Genomic DNA, 15265 nt, shown 5'->3' on the forward strand with positions numbered 1-15265 from the left:
GCATCTCCACCAGGGCGTGCGTGCTGTACTGAGGAGCACCCCACCCCCACCCCGCGCTTGCCAGCTCCCACGAGCCCTGTGCACTCCCTGCAGCTATTTGGTTTCCTTATTTCCCTTGTTCTCCTGAGTCTAGGCAGAACTCAGTTACGTTTATGGCTAAGAGTAAAAAGTAAGAAAGCACAAGAAAGAAAGAAAACATCAGCTGACAAATAGGAGTGAGAGGGCAGGGAGGTGAACGATGGGCCGGGTGAGATACTCTACAGCAATGAGAACAGATGCAGGACAACGGGGGCGGTGAGGAGGGGGAAGCCCTGCAAAAGCAGCCCCCGTGCCTGCAGGGCAAGAGGGCGCTCAGAAGGGAAAGGCTCTCCATGCTGCTGGCCACCACAGCCTCTCTGGGACCAGGATCAGGCTGCGCGCGCGCGCGCACACACACACACACACACACAGTCAAAGTACAAAGCTGCATACGTCAAACCTGCAGCTCTCCAGACACATGTATCCCATTTCAATAAAGCTTCTCCCCCAAACAGTGACTGACAAGGACCTGGTGGTGATGGGCTTACACGAGAGGGGAGTGCACAGGATCCACAGTGACAGAAAAATGTAGAAAAACAGAAACTGATGCTCACCAGCAGGCCCCTCCCTATCTGCTATCCCTGGATCCCTCGCAAAGAAAAACAAACGTCACAGGTGTGCAGTTAGAGCCACCTCGCCAGAAGGGGCTGCTCTGCCCCTTCACTGTCAGTTGTGACACATACTGGAAGTGCATATGTTCAAAATAAACATATTCACCGAGTCAGGACCCCAGCTGCACATCCCTTTGCAAGGCTAGGATACTAACTCCATGCAGTCAAAGCTAACTCAGAAATCCTCAGTGTGCCGCGGAATGGAGATTAAAAGCTTACCTTGGCAGCCTGCGGCAATTCACCCCAAAGCCAGAGCATTTCCAGGTTACTCTTTGGTGTGGACCTGTCTGCAGACCTACTAACCAATTCGGAATCGCTCTTTGGTGTTGAGGGACGGGAGCCTGAAGGACTTAAGAAAACACAAACCCATCATTCGAGTGAGAAAAGAAAAATATTTGTCCCAATTTTTATCCCAGTGTTCCAGCAACCCAGAAAATAGATCTCTGCTGCTGTTCCCATCTGACAATCCCTCCTTTGACCACCAGAGGTCAGTGTGCACCATGTCCAACAAGGTGGCCAGCCTTGGAGCCAAATTAAGAAAAAATGAGGAGTTATATTTTGGGGGGAGTAGGTGAATAGAATCAGAACTTGAAACTCTCAGAATAAGAGGAGGAGAAGAGGAGGAGGAGGAAGAATCAGAGAGGAAAAGGGAGCGGAAAAGCAGGAGAGAGGCTCTTGGGCACAAAACGCTGTCCTATGCCACACCTGGCTCCCTCAGGCTCCCATCTTCCTATCAAACAGCTCAGCTTTCAGCCAAGCCAAAAGGGTCCCAGCCAGTTGATGCTGCATCCCAGGTTAAACACTGGCTTTGAGAACTTCATTACACTGGATCACGAGGCAGCAGTCTCCAGGAACACATCAAAAGGCTCTGTGGACCCAGCACGCTGCTCGGTCTCGGGCCAGCAGGGACAGCGATGCACCTCACTTCCACACAGCTCGGTTTCACGTCTAACATTGAACCAAGCCCTGTGTCTATCCAGCCAGATTAATGGGCTACGAGAATTAACTTAGGGCCACATTCTCTCCTCAGACACCAAGCTGAGAGGCAGGAAGAAGTGGCTGGTGCCCAGGTTTCCTCTCTCTGTATTCTCTCCAGCACTTTCTCAAGGAGAACACGGCTGCCTTTTACACAAAGCAGGAGGCAGCTTCTCCGCTGGCCCATCTGTGTCCCCACCCCCACCCCCTACTCCCACCGCACTGAGTCTCACTTATCTAAGTCAAGTTCCATCTCCAACTCAAGATGGCGTTTCCTGCCACCACAAGCAGAGGTCCCTTGGCAGTACGCACAATACCATGGCCACATGTAGCCTGTATCTATCTGAGAGATTTTCTACATAGCTAGCCTGGCCCTGACACTTCCCCGAAGCCAGACTACAGGCTGTGTGGCCCTCATTTCACACTGATGTATAGGACCCCTTCCCTTGGCCCCGCTGACCACTGATTGTTCCAATGAAAGCACCCTGCCATTGGGCGACCCTCACGTTCCAGCCCTGTCTGTGAGGGAGGAGGCTCCTGGTACATCATAGCATGAGAAATTCTACAATGGACCCATACAACACATACTACACATGCACACGCACGCATGCACACACACACACACACACACACACACATTTAAAAATAGTTTAAGCCACAGTGGAGAAAGGGAGGTGGGCCTGGCAGTGCACATCTTTAACCCCAGCAATCAAGGGGCAGAGGCAGGCAGATTGCGTTGAATTCCAAGCCAGCCTTGTCTACATAACAAATTCTAGGCCAGCCAGGGCTACACTAGTGAGATCCTGCTTCAAAACAAACAAAATCCACAGGGCATTTTTTCTCTTTGGGGGGCTGGAGTCAGTAAATATTTAAATGTGAAATTAAATTTTAAGTCAAATGAAACTGTAAAAGTTATGTTTCCCAGATAGGAATTAATCAATGCTTACTTTGATAATAAAAGTGGAGGAGGAATGTCCACAAAGTTAGCAAATACTGGGGAATAAGAGGAAAAATCTCAGACACCTGATCCTAATAAAAAGGAAAAAAAGCCTACACCCTAAGACCCATCCTATGCCATTCTTCTACTCCACTCTAGAAACGCTGGGAAGAGTGTCTGACTCCATCATGCAGACAGCCGATAGGCTGTTTAAATACTTATAGTAAGTGGCTCGACTTATTTACTAAAGTGACATTCTAAAAATAGCCTACAGACTTGTCTGCCAAATGACCCACCACAGGAAAGATCAAACAGTCTCAAGTTCCCTGTCCTGGCTTTCAAGGCCACCCAGAGAGGTAGGTAGATCACTAGAAGGATTTTGAACAAGTTCAATCAGATCTCAGCAGTGCAGAGCACATGCTGCTCTTCTAGAGGACCCAGCTTAAATTTTCCTTCCCAACGCTAGTTCCAGGGGTCCATCGCCCTCTTGTGGCTCCCTAGGGCACTGCATGCATGTGATACACAAACATACATGCAGGCAAACATTCATACCCACGGAAAGTAAATAATTTCAAATAAATAGACAAGACTAATCACTTATGGCTCACAGTGAAAGGAGGTATGTATTTTTCATAAGTAAGTTGGTTAGTGAGCAAAAATTGATTTTATGTATTAGATCAAACTTTCTATTTCATAGCAGCAGTCAGTAAGTTCTTCACAAGTCACTGGGTTAAGGGAAAGTAAGACAGAGAGGTTAGATCACGGCTTATGTAAGAACTGGTCTACCTTTCCGAAGCACGGAAGTGGGAAGACTGTGGAGGGCAAGAGCTAGAGAGAACTCCCTCGGCCACTACTGCAAGGTGAGGGGGAGTCCTCTGGCAATCTACCAGGCTGCTGCAGGCACCGAAAGATGCACAACAAAAAGAAAGAAGAAAAAAAAATCACTGGTCAGTTCAATGCAATCTCCTATGGCTGCTTCAGCAGCTCTCAGCAATAACAATTCTAAGAAGGGGAAGTATTTGGCTGTTCAACAGCAAAGGCGAGTCTATGTTGAGATCAGTGGAAAATAAACATGAACCTTCTATGAGGTAGAGTCTCCTGTTACCCAGGTTGACCTCAAACTGTTCCTCTTTCTCCACTTCCCACTTGATGGGGTTACAGGCATGTACCACTATGCCTGGTTTTACCCTGTGGTGGGGAGTGAAGCCAGGACTTCACATATGCTAGGCAAGCACGCCCCTAACTTGAGCTACTGCCCCGGACGTGAGCATTAACTTTCTGGGTTGCAAAGACAGGAAGCTGCCAAAAGACCCATTGGCTTCCCATTTTATCCTGTGTCCTGAGCAAAGACAAGATCAGCCATGTCTGGTTGAAGCTGGGCACTGAATCAAACTACATGATCCAAAGACTTGAACATGGGTTCTGTCTATGGTCTCCTTAACAAAAACACATCATTCTGGGTGTGGACATGAGTATCTACTTAACCTAATGTATAATCCATTTAACAACAGTCACAGTCTTATACTACCAGTATCCTGGACTCGTGAAGCAAAGAAAGACAAACATTCTCTGGGCTGGTTTGAAACATTCCGTTTGCGTTCGTCAGGTTAATGAATTGGTTTTTCAGTTGTCTAGCAGTTTCCTAAGACCCTGCATTGTTTTCTTCCTAAACCCTAGGTTTTCTCTTTGTAGGGGTCATCTCCCCTGAGCCAAGACAAGAACACATGAGGCATCTTAGAAATCCTGTCCTACACAGTGAGCACTGCACACATGCAGCCAGCTGAAACTGACCTGCGCTGAGTCACTGACCTTAAAGACTTAAAAATATCTCGCTAATGGATTTTGTGTTTTGCTTTGTTTGTTTTTCAAGGCAGGGTCTCACTGTGGAGCCCTGGCTGTCCTGGAACTTGCTCTGTAGACCAGGCTGACCTCAAACTCACAGAAATCTGTTTGCCTCTGCCTCCTGAGTGCTGGAATTTGTGTGCCACCATCACCCAGCTCAAAATACCTTGCTAATGTTTTTAAATAAACTTCTACAAAATATAGGTCAAATAAAATCTACCTTTGAAATTACTTTCATGTTTTTATAGAGGTTTGTGTGTGTGTGTGTGTGTGTGTGTGTGTGTGTGTGTGTGTGTGTGTGATGTATGTATAGGTATCCACAGAGAGCAGAAGGAGGCACAGGATCCCTGAAACAGGAGCTACAGGCAGTTGTGAGACACCCAAAGTGTGTTTTGGGAATCAAACTCGGGTCCTCTAGAAAGCAGGCGGTGCTCTTCATGTCTGAGCACATGTAGTGGCTGAGTCTTAACTGTCAGCAGGACAGAATCTACAGTGACCCGGGAGATGGGCTCCTGGACAGAACTGTGGAGGATTACTTTGATTTGGTTAACTGGGATCGGCAGATCCACCCCACTGTGGGTGGCATTATTCCCTGCGGGATCCTGGACTCCATGAAAGGAGAAAGGGGACGAAGGACTGGCGCGCGTTTATCTCTCTGCTTCCTGACGGTGGATGCCCTGTGACCAGCGGCCTCAAGCTCTGCCTTGACTTTGCTGCGGGAAAGACCAGACCCTTGAACTGTGAACCAAAGGAAACTGTTTTCCCCTTAAGGTTTTTTCTCTTGGGGTATTTTATGACAACAATAGGAAAAGAAGTTAAACCAGAAAACGTTTAAGCTGCATACATGTAGCTAAGCAATAGGTTCCTAATGGCAGGGCTGACATCTACACAGGCAGCCCCCCGTCCCTTGGCAGACCACATTTCCTGCCAGTCCAAGCTGGAATCAGGCATGGGACACACTACACTACAGCCCACACTGCTGGCCATTGCTGCCTCATTCTCAAGATGTCGCTGAGCAAACTGGAACCAAAAGGGGTGCTTTGGCAAGGCTGGCAGCCCACACTACAGACCCAGGGTGCAGCCGCTGCCATTCTAAACTACAAGTACACCACAGTACCAGGTGGGACAGCCATGTGCTTCTCAGCATCTTCTCCACTACCTCCACAGCCCCAAGCATCCTGAGCAAGTTAACAATCTGTCCTCTACCCACCACAACAGTTAAAGCTGTGGTCCCTTAGGGGCCGCAGACCATTATGCCTAGGATTTGTCTGCCACTCAAGAACCAAGCAGTTTTCACCCTAGCGGGGGTAAGCCTGTCCCATGGAGAGCATGGGATTTCCATCTATGTCCTTCCTAGGCTCTGGGAAGAAGCACTCTGAAGGCCCTCCTGACCTCATAGGCGGCATGGCTCTGAGAGCCTCTGGAGTCTTTGGGAAGGTCAGGTGTACTCTGTGCGGCTGCAGTTGGGCTCTCGGGTTCATATGGGCATTTCAGGGAAACATGTGGTCCTGAACCCAGCAGTGTGGATTAGCTGTAGGCAGTATCCCCACAACAGTCCTGAGTGACGTCAGAGGGCCCCAGCAGCAAAGTTCCTACGTTTGAACTCCACTTCAGGGCTAAGGACCAAGGCCAGGTTGGCCGTGCCGCCCTCTCCTGCTGCCAATGGGCATTGGGTAACTTAGCAGGTTTTTCTTTCTTCCTGTATGCCTTCCCCACAGAACCTTGCAACATGTCTGCAGATTGAGTCTAGATTCGATGCAAGGCATATTTTCTGATCCTAATGATTTTCAGTTTTAATTTCTATTTCTGGGTTTTCTGAGACATGCTTACTAACGCTGACTTCTAGACCCTCTGGATCAGAAAAGGCAACCTCTGACACAGAGAAGCAACTTACCTGGGACTGGGGGACCAATCTCGATCTGAATTGGGGTACGATGCTGACTGGGGATATGATGAAATTGAGGGGAGATTTTCCTTAGGAATATCGTCTTGGAATGGTGGCACATCATTAGGGAGAGTTCTGGGGGTTAAAAAAGCCAAAAGTTACCAAGGGCAGATTCACAATAAAGCCAAGTTTCTTCTTGACTACATCTAAGGGCTTCATCAGTCAGCAGGATCTCTGTCACACTCAGACACATTCTAGAAAGTGAGATGGAAAGGGAAAAGGTGAAATGTCGGCATATATAAATGTGTTTGTGCATGGGTGGATTGTAAACTCAGTGATTTCACCAGCGCATGAACATGGTGAGCATGCTAGTGAAGTACCACTGATCCTCAAGCACGTGTGTGTATCCTGGAGCACCCTCAAAGTGTGTGTGTGTGTGCGCGCGCGCGCTCACGCATGGTAGGCAGGCACTCTACCAGTAAACTAACTGAGTTACTGCCTACTTTGCATATTTAGAAATAGGGTCTCACTAAGTCCCTCAGGCTCGTGATCCTCCTGCCTCAGTTTCCCTGGTTCTGGACCTCCTGGTGTGTGCTACCACACCTGGCTACCACACCTACAGCCTCTTGCTGTCACCTTTCATACTACCCCTCACCAGAGCCTAAGTGGTAGGTCAGCCAGAACTGGATCCAGATGTTCCAGAACATTCCCATATACAGGGGGAATGCCATTTAAATAAACAAATCCACACAGAACTGGATCCTGATGTTCCAGAACATTCCCATATACAGGGGGAATGCCATTTAAATAAACAAATCCACACAGAACATGCTTTATGTCTATTCGGGTAAATCAACGGCATGAATAATGTGCATCTTTGAACTGAACACGACTGTAAAACTCCCTGGCCTCAGACAGGAGCACAGACATTACAGCACACGGTTCCCGACCCCACTCCCACAGAAGCCATCTGCCTACACCTCTGGTGCTGCTGGAACTACCTGTGGCCAGGCTCTGAAACGGAAGCCACAAAGAAAAGGCCATTATAACCAGCCCAAGCCAAATAGTCCCAGTACCCACAGTAGGTTAAATGCTACAGTTAGTAAAGGCGATGATGACAGCCAAGTTCCAGTATAAGCCAGAAAAAAAGGACATCTGAGGACTGGAGGGTGTGGCTCCATTGGCTGCTTGCCTATCCAGTTCAATCCCAGTACCACAGAAATTGAGAGTCGCCTACACCTATCCCAGCATTTGGGAGGTAGAGGCAGGAGGACCAGAAGTTCAAGGTCATCTTCAGCCACATAAGATCCCAGCTCAAAATATAAAATACAGCAACAAGGAAGTGGAACTCCATCCCTGGTGTTCTCTATCTTTTCTTTATGTTAGCGAGACATATAAATTATCAAAAGCCACATGGAATTATATAAAAATCTGAGACAGCAAATAATATTTAAAATTTAGTTTTCAAAATTGGCTTTTTGCACCAAAATACATACTTACAAACAGAGCTTTGTGGCAGTCTTAGAAGCAAAGCAAACAAAAAGGAGACAGGCTCATTAAATTTAGGAATAATTCAAATTATAACAGAAAGGTTTGCTTAACATAAAGTGAGTTTGGGCTCCAGCCACCTTTGGCTCTGAGTTGACTGAATACCCTCTGGGCCTACAGATCTCCCTCAAGGCCACATGCAGAGTTGGGGCTCAGGGAACAATAGCCAGGTTGTGGGCAGCCAATGAGAGAGCGAAGGGTGCCACAGAGATGCTTGGTGCCACAGGCCTGATCCCCAGCACCAGTAAAAAAATCACAATGCTGAGAAAACAGTTGTGTTCATGAAATACTCATCTGCTGATTCTTGTGTCTCGATTCTATTTCAGATAGCTGAGGTCATCAGCCACGGAGGAATGGTGTGACTGACCGTGTCTTAGATTAAAAACTAAAACAAGGCTTCATCCCCTCCATGCGGGGTCCACTGCCTGCCTGCAAAAATTCAGTCTAAGATGCCTAACAGAAAAACGAAAAGTTAAAAAAAAAACTATGGCTGGGCAATGGTGGTGCACGCCTTTAATCCCATCACTCTGGGAGGCAGAGGCAGGCAGATCTTTGTAAGGTCGAGGCCACGCTGGTCTACGCAGGGAGCTCCAGGACAACCAGGGCTGTTATACAGAGAAACCCTAACTCAGAAAAAATAAATAAATAAATTGATGGAAATCATCTTTAAATGTAACTCATTTGGGACTAGAGATATAGTCCAGTTGGTACTTGCCTAGCACACCTAACTCTCAGATTCAAATCCAGCCCCATCTGACAGAGCATGATAGTGTATGCCTATAATCCCAGCATCTGAGAGCAGGGGGCATGGTGGTCAGAAGCCCAAGGTGATCCTCAGCTACAGACTCAGCTCAATTTGTTGAAAAAAGAAACTAGCTCACCCTCCTCCAGCACACAGCCCGTCTTCCTCAGCTCAGCTCACCCTCCTCCAGCCCAGAGCCTGTCTTCCCTCAGCTCACCCTCCTCCAGCACAGAGCCCATCTTCCTCAGCTCACCCTCCTCCAGCACACAGCCCGTCTTCCTCAGCTCACCCTCCTCCAGCACAGAGCCCGTCTTCCCTCAGCTCAGCTCACCCTCCTCCAGCACACAGCCCGTCTTCCCTCAGCTCAGCTCACCCTCCTCCAGCACAGAGCCCGTCTTCCCTCAGCTCACCCTCCTCCAGCACACAGCCCGTCTTCCTCAGCTCAGCTCACCCTCCTCCAGCACACAGCCCGTCTTCACACCCTGTTTACCTGCTTCCTTCCATCGGTGCTGTGTCCTCATCAGAGCTCATCTCTATGGGAAACATGTCTTCATCCTCAGACGTGTTGACGTTCTCATCTCTTTTGAGATTGTCCAACTGAGACTTCCTCCTCCTTTTCCTCCTCTTCTTCCCCAGGGAACCAGTGGATGGGGTGTCACTGGGAGGCAGGCCCTGGGCAGCTGTAGTGGGATCCAAGCACCTGATTCTATCCACGGAGTTCCTTTTTAGCTGGCTTTCCATTCGAGAAGCTCCTTCCGACAGGATGGGAGATGTAGCCAGATACATGGGGATGACTTCCTAAACAGGGCACGTGTAGTGATATTTTATTTGTAGTTTAATAAATAAAGCTCACTTGAAGATCAGAGACCCACAGACCAGGCAGTGGTGACACACACCTTTAATCCCAGTAGCCATGCTAGTTTGTCATAGAAACCAGGTAGTAGTGATGCACGGCTTTAATCCCAGCCCTAAAGAGGAATATAAAATGGGAGGAAACAGCTCTCAGACACAGTCTCATTCTGAGATTCCTGGAGGCAGGATTGCCATTTCAGACTGAGGTAGAGGTAAGAGCCAGTGACTGGCTGTTTTGCTTTTCTGACCTTCAGGTTGAACCCCAGTGTCTGTCCCTGAGTTTTTATTAATCGTGCTATATTTGGTGCCCAACATGGGGAAGAATTCAAGACCCTGAGGTTAAGAGTCTCGTGCTACAGGCAGGTGTTCAAGAGTCCCGTTAACACAGGTGAAGGAGGGCCATGACGAGGGGAGAGAGACACAGCAGGACAGCACAACATCTCATGGTTACGAGGATCAGAGCCATGCAGTCCTCAGATACTGTTTTATATCAGCACAGCATCCCTATAATCATAACCAGTCAGGCCATTGCCAGTGACGTCAGAGAAAAATGAGGGCAAAGTCGTGACACTGTTGCTGGGACCCAGGTACAGTTTTACGTTACTTTGAGCGTCAGAGTAAGTAGGAGTGGGTTTCGATGGATGAGTGGGTATGTGTGTGTAAGTGTGTGTTTTCACATTCCAGCACGAGGCCCAGTCTAATTAAAAAAAAAAATCCAGATGACAGTTCGCCTACAGGCCTGCCACTCCAGAGCACATCCAGCTGTGTAGCCAGTATGCTAGGAGACAGGGACCCCTCAGAGAGAGCTGGAGAAGAGTAAGACCTGCCACAAGCAGAAGGGGACAGTCGGTGACAGAGTGTGCAGGTCCCAGCTCTCAGCAGGCTCCCAGCCGCCACAAATGCTGAGCCGGCTACTACACAGCCTCTGTGGCATCCAGGCCCCAAGAGACTCCTGACTCCCAGAGCCTAAAATGGGCCTCAGCCAGGAGCAATTAGGAGGTTACAAAAATCTCAGCTAGGAAATTCAGGCCTTCCCATTTAGACAGGAGTTGCCTGGAGGCTGAGGGGCCGCAGCAGACAGTGGGGCAGAGCAGCCCTTGGCTTCGAGCCCAGAAGCAGTTCCCTCAGGCAGCAGATGATGGGAAGTCTAAACCTCAGATGCTGGAGCTTCCTTCCCAGTAAGGGACCAGCTGAAGTCTGGAACCCTGCCCAAGACTGCTTCACAGGGCCCCCAACAGGCTGTTGGGTGTCTTTCTCCGTCACACTCCACCCTACAGCATTGAGACACAGTCTCTCACTGTTTCAGCTAGACTGGCTGGCCAGCCAGCACGGTCTCTGGATCTGCTTGTCTCTGCCCCCCAAGGCTAGGATCACAGCCACGTACTGAGCTTTTTTTAAACTCGGGTGCTAGAGATCCAAACTCAGGTCCTCAAACTTGCAACGCGAGCACTCTTACACCACAGAGTCATCTCCTCAGGTCCAGCCCTCAAAGTGTTAAACATTAAGCCACCACACAATCCAGTAATTTCACTCCTAGGTATACACTGGGGAGGGGGAGGGGCGAGACCAGAGCTTATGTTCTCACAGAAACTTGAATACAAACGCACACAACATCATTACTCACACTCACCACAAGGTGGCGACAACCCAGGAGACGACTAGGTAAATGTGGTCTAACAAACTTCTGAGCCACTGAAATCACTCAACAGTTTGGGCCCAAAACAGGACTCGCTTGGTAAGGCACCTCTTGCGAAGCCTCACAATTTGAGTACCGTCTCTGGGATCCACGCAGAGGAAGAAGAGAACCCGCTCCCGAAAGGTGTCCTCTGATGTCCACACATGCTCTGGCACACGCACACACACACACACACACACACACACACACACACAAATAAACTAATAACAAAACTGAAATTCAGACATGTGCGGTTCCACGCGCTGCACAATGTGAAAGACATCAGGCACAAACGCAGTATCCCTGCGTGGTTTCGTTCAGAAGAAAACTCAAAATAGGGTAGACTGGCTGGTTTTGCATGTCAACTTGACACAAGCTAAAGTCATCAGAGAGGAAGGACCCTCAGTCAAGGAAAACCCTTGATGAGATCCAGCTGTAAGGCATTTCCCATTTAGCAATCAATGGGGGAGAGCCCAGACCATGGAGGGGGTGCCACCCCTGGGATGGTGGTGCTGTAAGAAAGCAGGCTGACAAGCCGTGTGAAGCAAGACAGTAAGCAGCACCCCTCCATTGCTTCTGCGTCAGCTCCTGCCTCCGGGATCCCACCCTGCTTGAGTTCCTGTCCTGACTTCCTTCAGTGACGGACAGCAAGGCTGAAGTGTGAGCCAAGTAAACCCTTTCCTCCCCAACTTGCTCTTTGGTCGTGGTGTTTCATCACAGCAATGGAAACCCTAAGACATAGGGACATGGTAACCCAGCAACTGCTCTGGGCTTGGGTGCTGAAAGAAGTGGTACATTCAACATGGATTTTTTTTTCAGGTGATTACAGCATTCTGAAACTGAACAGAATGATGGCTGTGTTTATCTGTGTACCGACTAAAAATCCCAATGAACCACACTTGTGATAGCTAAGATGTATGAGTGTCTCAATAAAACTGTCAAGAAATCATGACTGCTTGCTGTAAAAGCAAGAGAAGTTGAGTTCAGATCCTCAGCATCCATAGACCAGCTGGGCATGAGCACACAGTGCCTGTACGCCAAGCACTGGAGGACCATGACAGGAGGGTCACCAGAGATCAGTGCCCAGCCAGATTCACCAGACAACAAGCTTCAAGTTCTGGGAGAGAGCCTGTCTTAAAACTAGGGTGAAAGTGAAGAGAAAGACGCCGACATTCTCCTCTGGCCTCCACGTGTGTGTGAATTGGCACAATCACCAGTACACACGCACGCGTATACACCATACACGGACACATACCCCATGTGGTAGTTTGAATGTCAATGGGCCCCATAATCTCATAGGGAGTAGCACCGTTAGGAGCCACACTATTACATGTGGCTATGTTGGAGTAGGTATGGCCTTGTTGGAGGAGGTGTGTCACTGTGGGGGCAGGCTTGTGGGTTTCCTATCCTCAGGACACCACCAGTGTCTCAGTTGACTTCCTGTTGCCTTCTGATCAAGATGTAGCCAGCACCATACCTACCTGCATGCCACCATGCTCCCCACCATGATGAAAATGAACTGACCCTCTGAAACTGTAAGCCAGCTGCCCCAATTAAATGCTTTCCTTAGAAGAGTTGCTGTGGTCATGGAGTCTCTTCACAGCAATAGAAACCCTAACTAAGACACACCATATACACACAGTAACAATAATAACAGAAAAAAGTACTTTGGTCACGTACTAAATTAAAATGACCTCTCACCTGGTCATTGTCAGTCTCCTGAACAAAAAAGGCTTCTCCATTGTCTCCCAGCTTCATGTGCAAATCCACAGACTCCCCGTTGATCTCTATGTCCACCTGAAGGGAGGACACAGAGAAGGACACAGTGAACGTCCCTGAAAGCTGACACCTCAAGTCTCAGTAGGTGTCCCTCATCCAAATACACATGCCCTGAGCAGTGGGAAGGGAGGAGAGAGGGAACTTGGGTTTCTAAATGTGTATACTGGTCCTTTTTCATGCTGCCATTGCTGTTTTAGAACCTTCCATTCCCCACCAATGTGCAGCCTTCCCCTCTCCTGGAGGATGAGAGGCTTGTGACTGACACCCAACCACAGGACTTCAAAACGATGTCATAAAAACATCATGTACCCCAGGCTTGTGACATACAAGTCACTCCATTGGACTTTCGGGAAACCAGCTCATAAAAACACCATGCCCACCTAGTCTCCCGTGAGCAGCCGCCATGCAGTAAGGGAGCCAGATCATGTGGAAGGACTCTGCCTGGCAGCCTTAGCTGAGAACACAGAACCAGCCCCCAGGCACAGGAGGGAGTGGGCGCTCCCCTGCTTTGCAGCATCATGCCCCTCTGCCCTGGCCTGTTCTGCCTTGAGCCTCTGACTTTGATAAGCAGGGGTGTGCCTGTCATCTTGGAGTAACTGACACCACGCTAGTAACTGGAACAAGGGGATCGTTGGTGAGCGTTAAATTATGTTGAGTATGAGAGCTCAGGCCAAGGGGGGGAGCACCCTCACGCTGCTGTTCTCTGTGGAGAGGGTGTCCAGGCCTCACCACTTTCTCCCGGGAACGCAGAACACCCATCTTCCCGAAGCGGACGTGGAAAGGAGAGCACTGCAGACTGCCATTGGGCTGGCGGACGACGATGATGTCGATGCATCCTGACAGCGTGGCAGGGTTCAGTCCCTTGTAGAGCTCCTTCACGGTCACAAACACCTGGCCAGCCAGCTGCCCCACGTAATTCATTGTCTGAACCTGAGGGACAAGACACAGCACGCAAGTTCACAAAGGCACCTAACACAGGGCAACTGCCCAAAGGCTCCAACTCAGTGCTTCTCCACATCAGGGATGTAGTAGTGCACACATACTTTAACGTTTGCCCACATCACTTTGTCTCTGGAATGTTCTCCACAACACCCCAGCATTGGCCCCTTTCTCCCACTCCATCAAGAAGCTTGGCATTCTTCCCACCACAGGGTCCAGCACAGCAAGGCCCAAAAGTCCTAATGGGGGTACCACTGGGCTTAGTCCATACATCCCAGGACGACTATGAATGTGACCTCACACATTTGTTTGGCAATGTCTCGTTGGGACCCTGGAGTAAAGAGAGTGCTTCATCTGTGTGACTAACGGGAGACAGTGCCTCCTAGGGATCCAGGAGACATGACCACGCAGATCACTGTTCCGTAAGCCCTCCTCGTTTTTCCATTCCCAGGCCTTCCCTGCCCTGATGCTCCCTGGGCCTCAGACAGGGTGACATCTATGTCCCAATTGGTGCCAAGCACTTAGCACACACTTATTCTCAACACTTTGACAAGTTATGAGCCCCGCCCCCCATCTCGACCAGTGCTCACAGCTGAAAGGTGTCCCTGACCAAGTCTGAGAGCTGCGCTTGCCCCTGTGGGTAAACATGAACTGTTCAGGCGCTGGCAAGATGGCTCCGCTGGTTAAGCCTAACATGGAGGAATGGGAACCAATCGCTCTACATTCGCAGTGACACCCACGCCCACACACACAAAGTAATGTCATAAACGTGACTATTTAGAAGGCAGATTAATTATGCTTCCATTTGGCAAAATATCAGTCATAGATTCCCCCATTGGGCCTGTGACAGCCCTGGCCATAAGCTCTTGACCAGTTAGTTCTACAGTGTTAGGCATGCATCCCCTGCCATGAAGCAGACTTCAGATTCAATCAGGATGCAGCTGGTTTCCTCTCAAACATGCCCACTGCTGCACCACGGGCATCTCTGACAAGGCGGGTCAGCATTGCAGCCCACAGGGTCTGTGGTCCAGTGTGACAGATGTCCACTTTTCTCCTCCACCAGTCACCCTGCCTCACATTCTGACACTAAGCCTGCTAGGCGACAGGGAGGCAATGGCTCTCATCAGCTTCCATCTAGTCCCTGCCTGCCCAAACGGTGACAACCCCAGGGGACAGGTATGTTAAGCATTTGCCCAACCAGTAGCCCTCTCGCCATCCTCAGCAAACATTTGGGGCTTCTACCCTACGGGCCTGACACTATAACACGTATAAAAGACACCATCCCTGGTGTAGGCTTGTGGGAAAGGATGAATACAGCTGTAACCAAAATATAAACCAGTGATAGCACAATCCTGTAATCTCAACACACGGGGGTTCCAGGAGGAGCATCAGGTTTTCATGT

The 15265-nt window shown here is 49.3% G+C and overlaps 1 protein-coding gene across 5 annotated transcripts in view; it reads right to left on the reverse strand.

Annotated features, from left to right (window-relative positions):
- Positions 1-15265, reverse strand: part of Lpin1 (lipin 1) — a 118882-nt gene that overhangs the window by 38538 nt on the left and 65079 nt on the right. For 2 of the 5 annotated variants that reach the window (XM_075984033.1, XM_075984038.1), the window contains 6 exons: positions 13654-13854; positions 12847-12942; positions 9109-9416; positions 6338-6463; positions 3388-3495; positions 909-1038 (listed from right to left, as the gene is read on the reverse strand). In XM_075984033.1, coding sequence (XP_075840148.1) covers positions 909-1038; positions 3388-3495; positions 6338-6463; positions 9109-9416; positions 12847-12942; positions 13654-13854 — 969 coding nt within the window. The remainder of the gene's footprint in view (positions 1-908; positions 1039-3387; positions 3496-6337; positions 6464-9108; positions 9417-12846; positions 12943-13653; positions 13855-15265) is intronic. The other 3 variants (XM_075984035.1, XM_075984037.1, XM_075984034.1) reach the window with 2 other exon arrangements.

This window comes from Microtus pennsylvanicus, chromosome 8 (assembly GCF_037038515.1).
Source record: "Microtus pennsylvanicus isolate mMicPen1 chromosome 8, mMicPen1.hap1, whole genome shotgun sequence".
NCBI lineage: Eukaryota > Metazoa > Chordata > Mammalia > Rodentia > Cricetidae > Microtus > Microtus pennsylvanicus.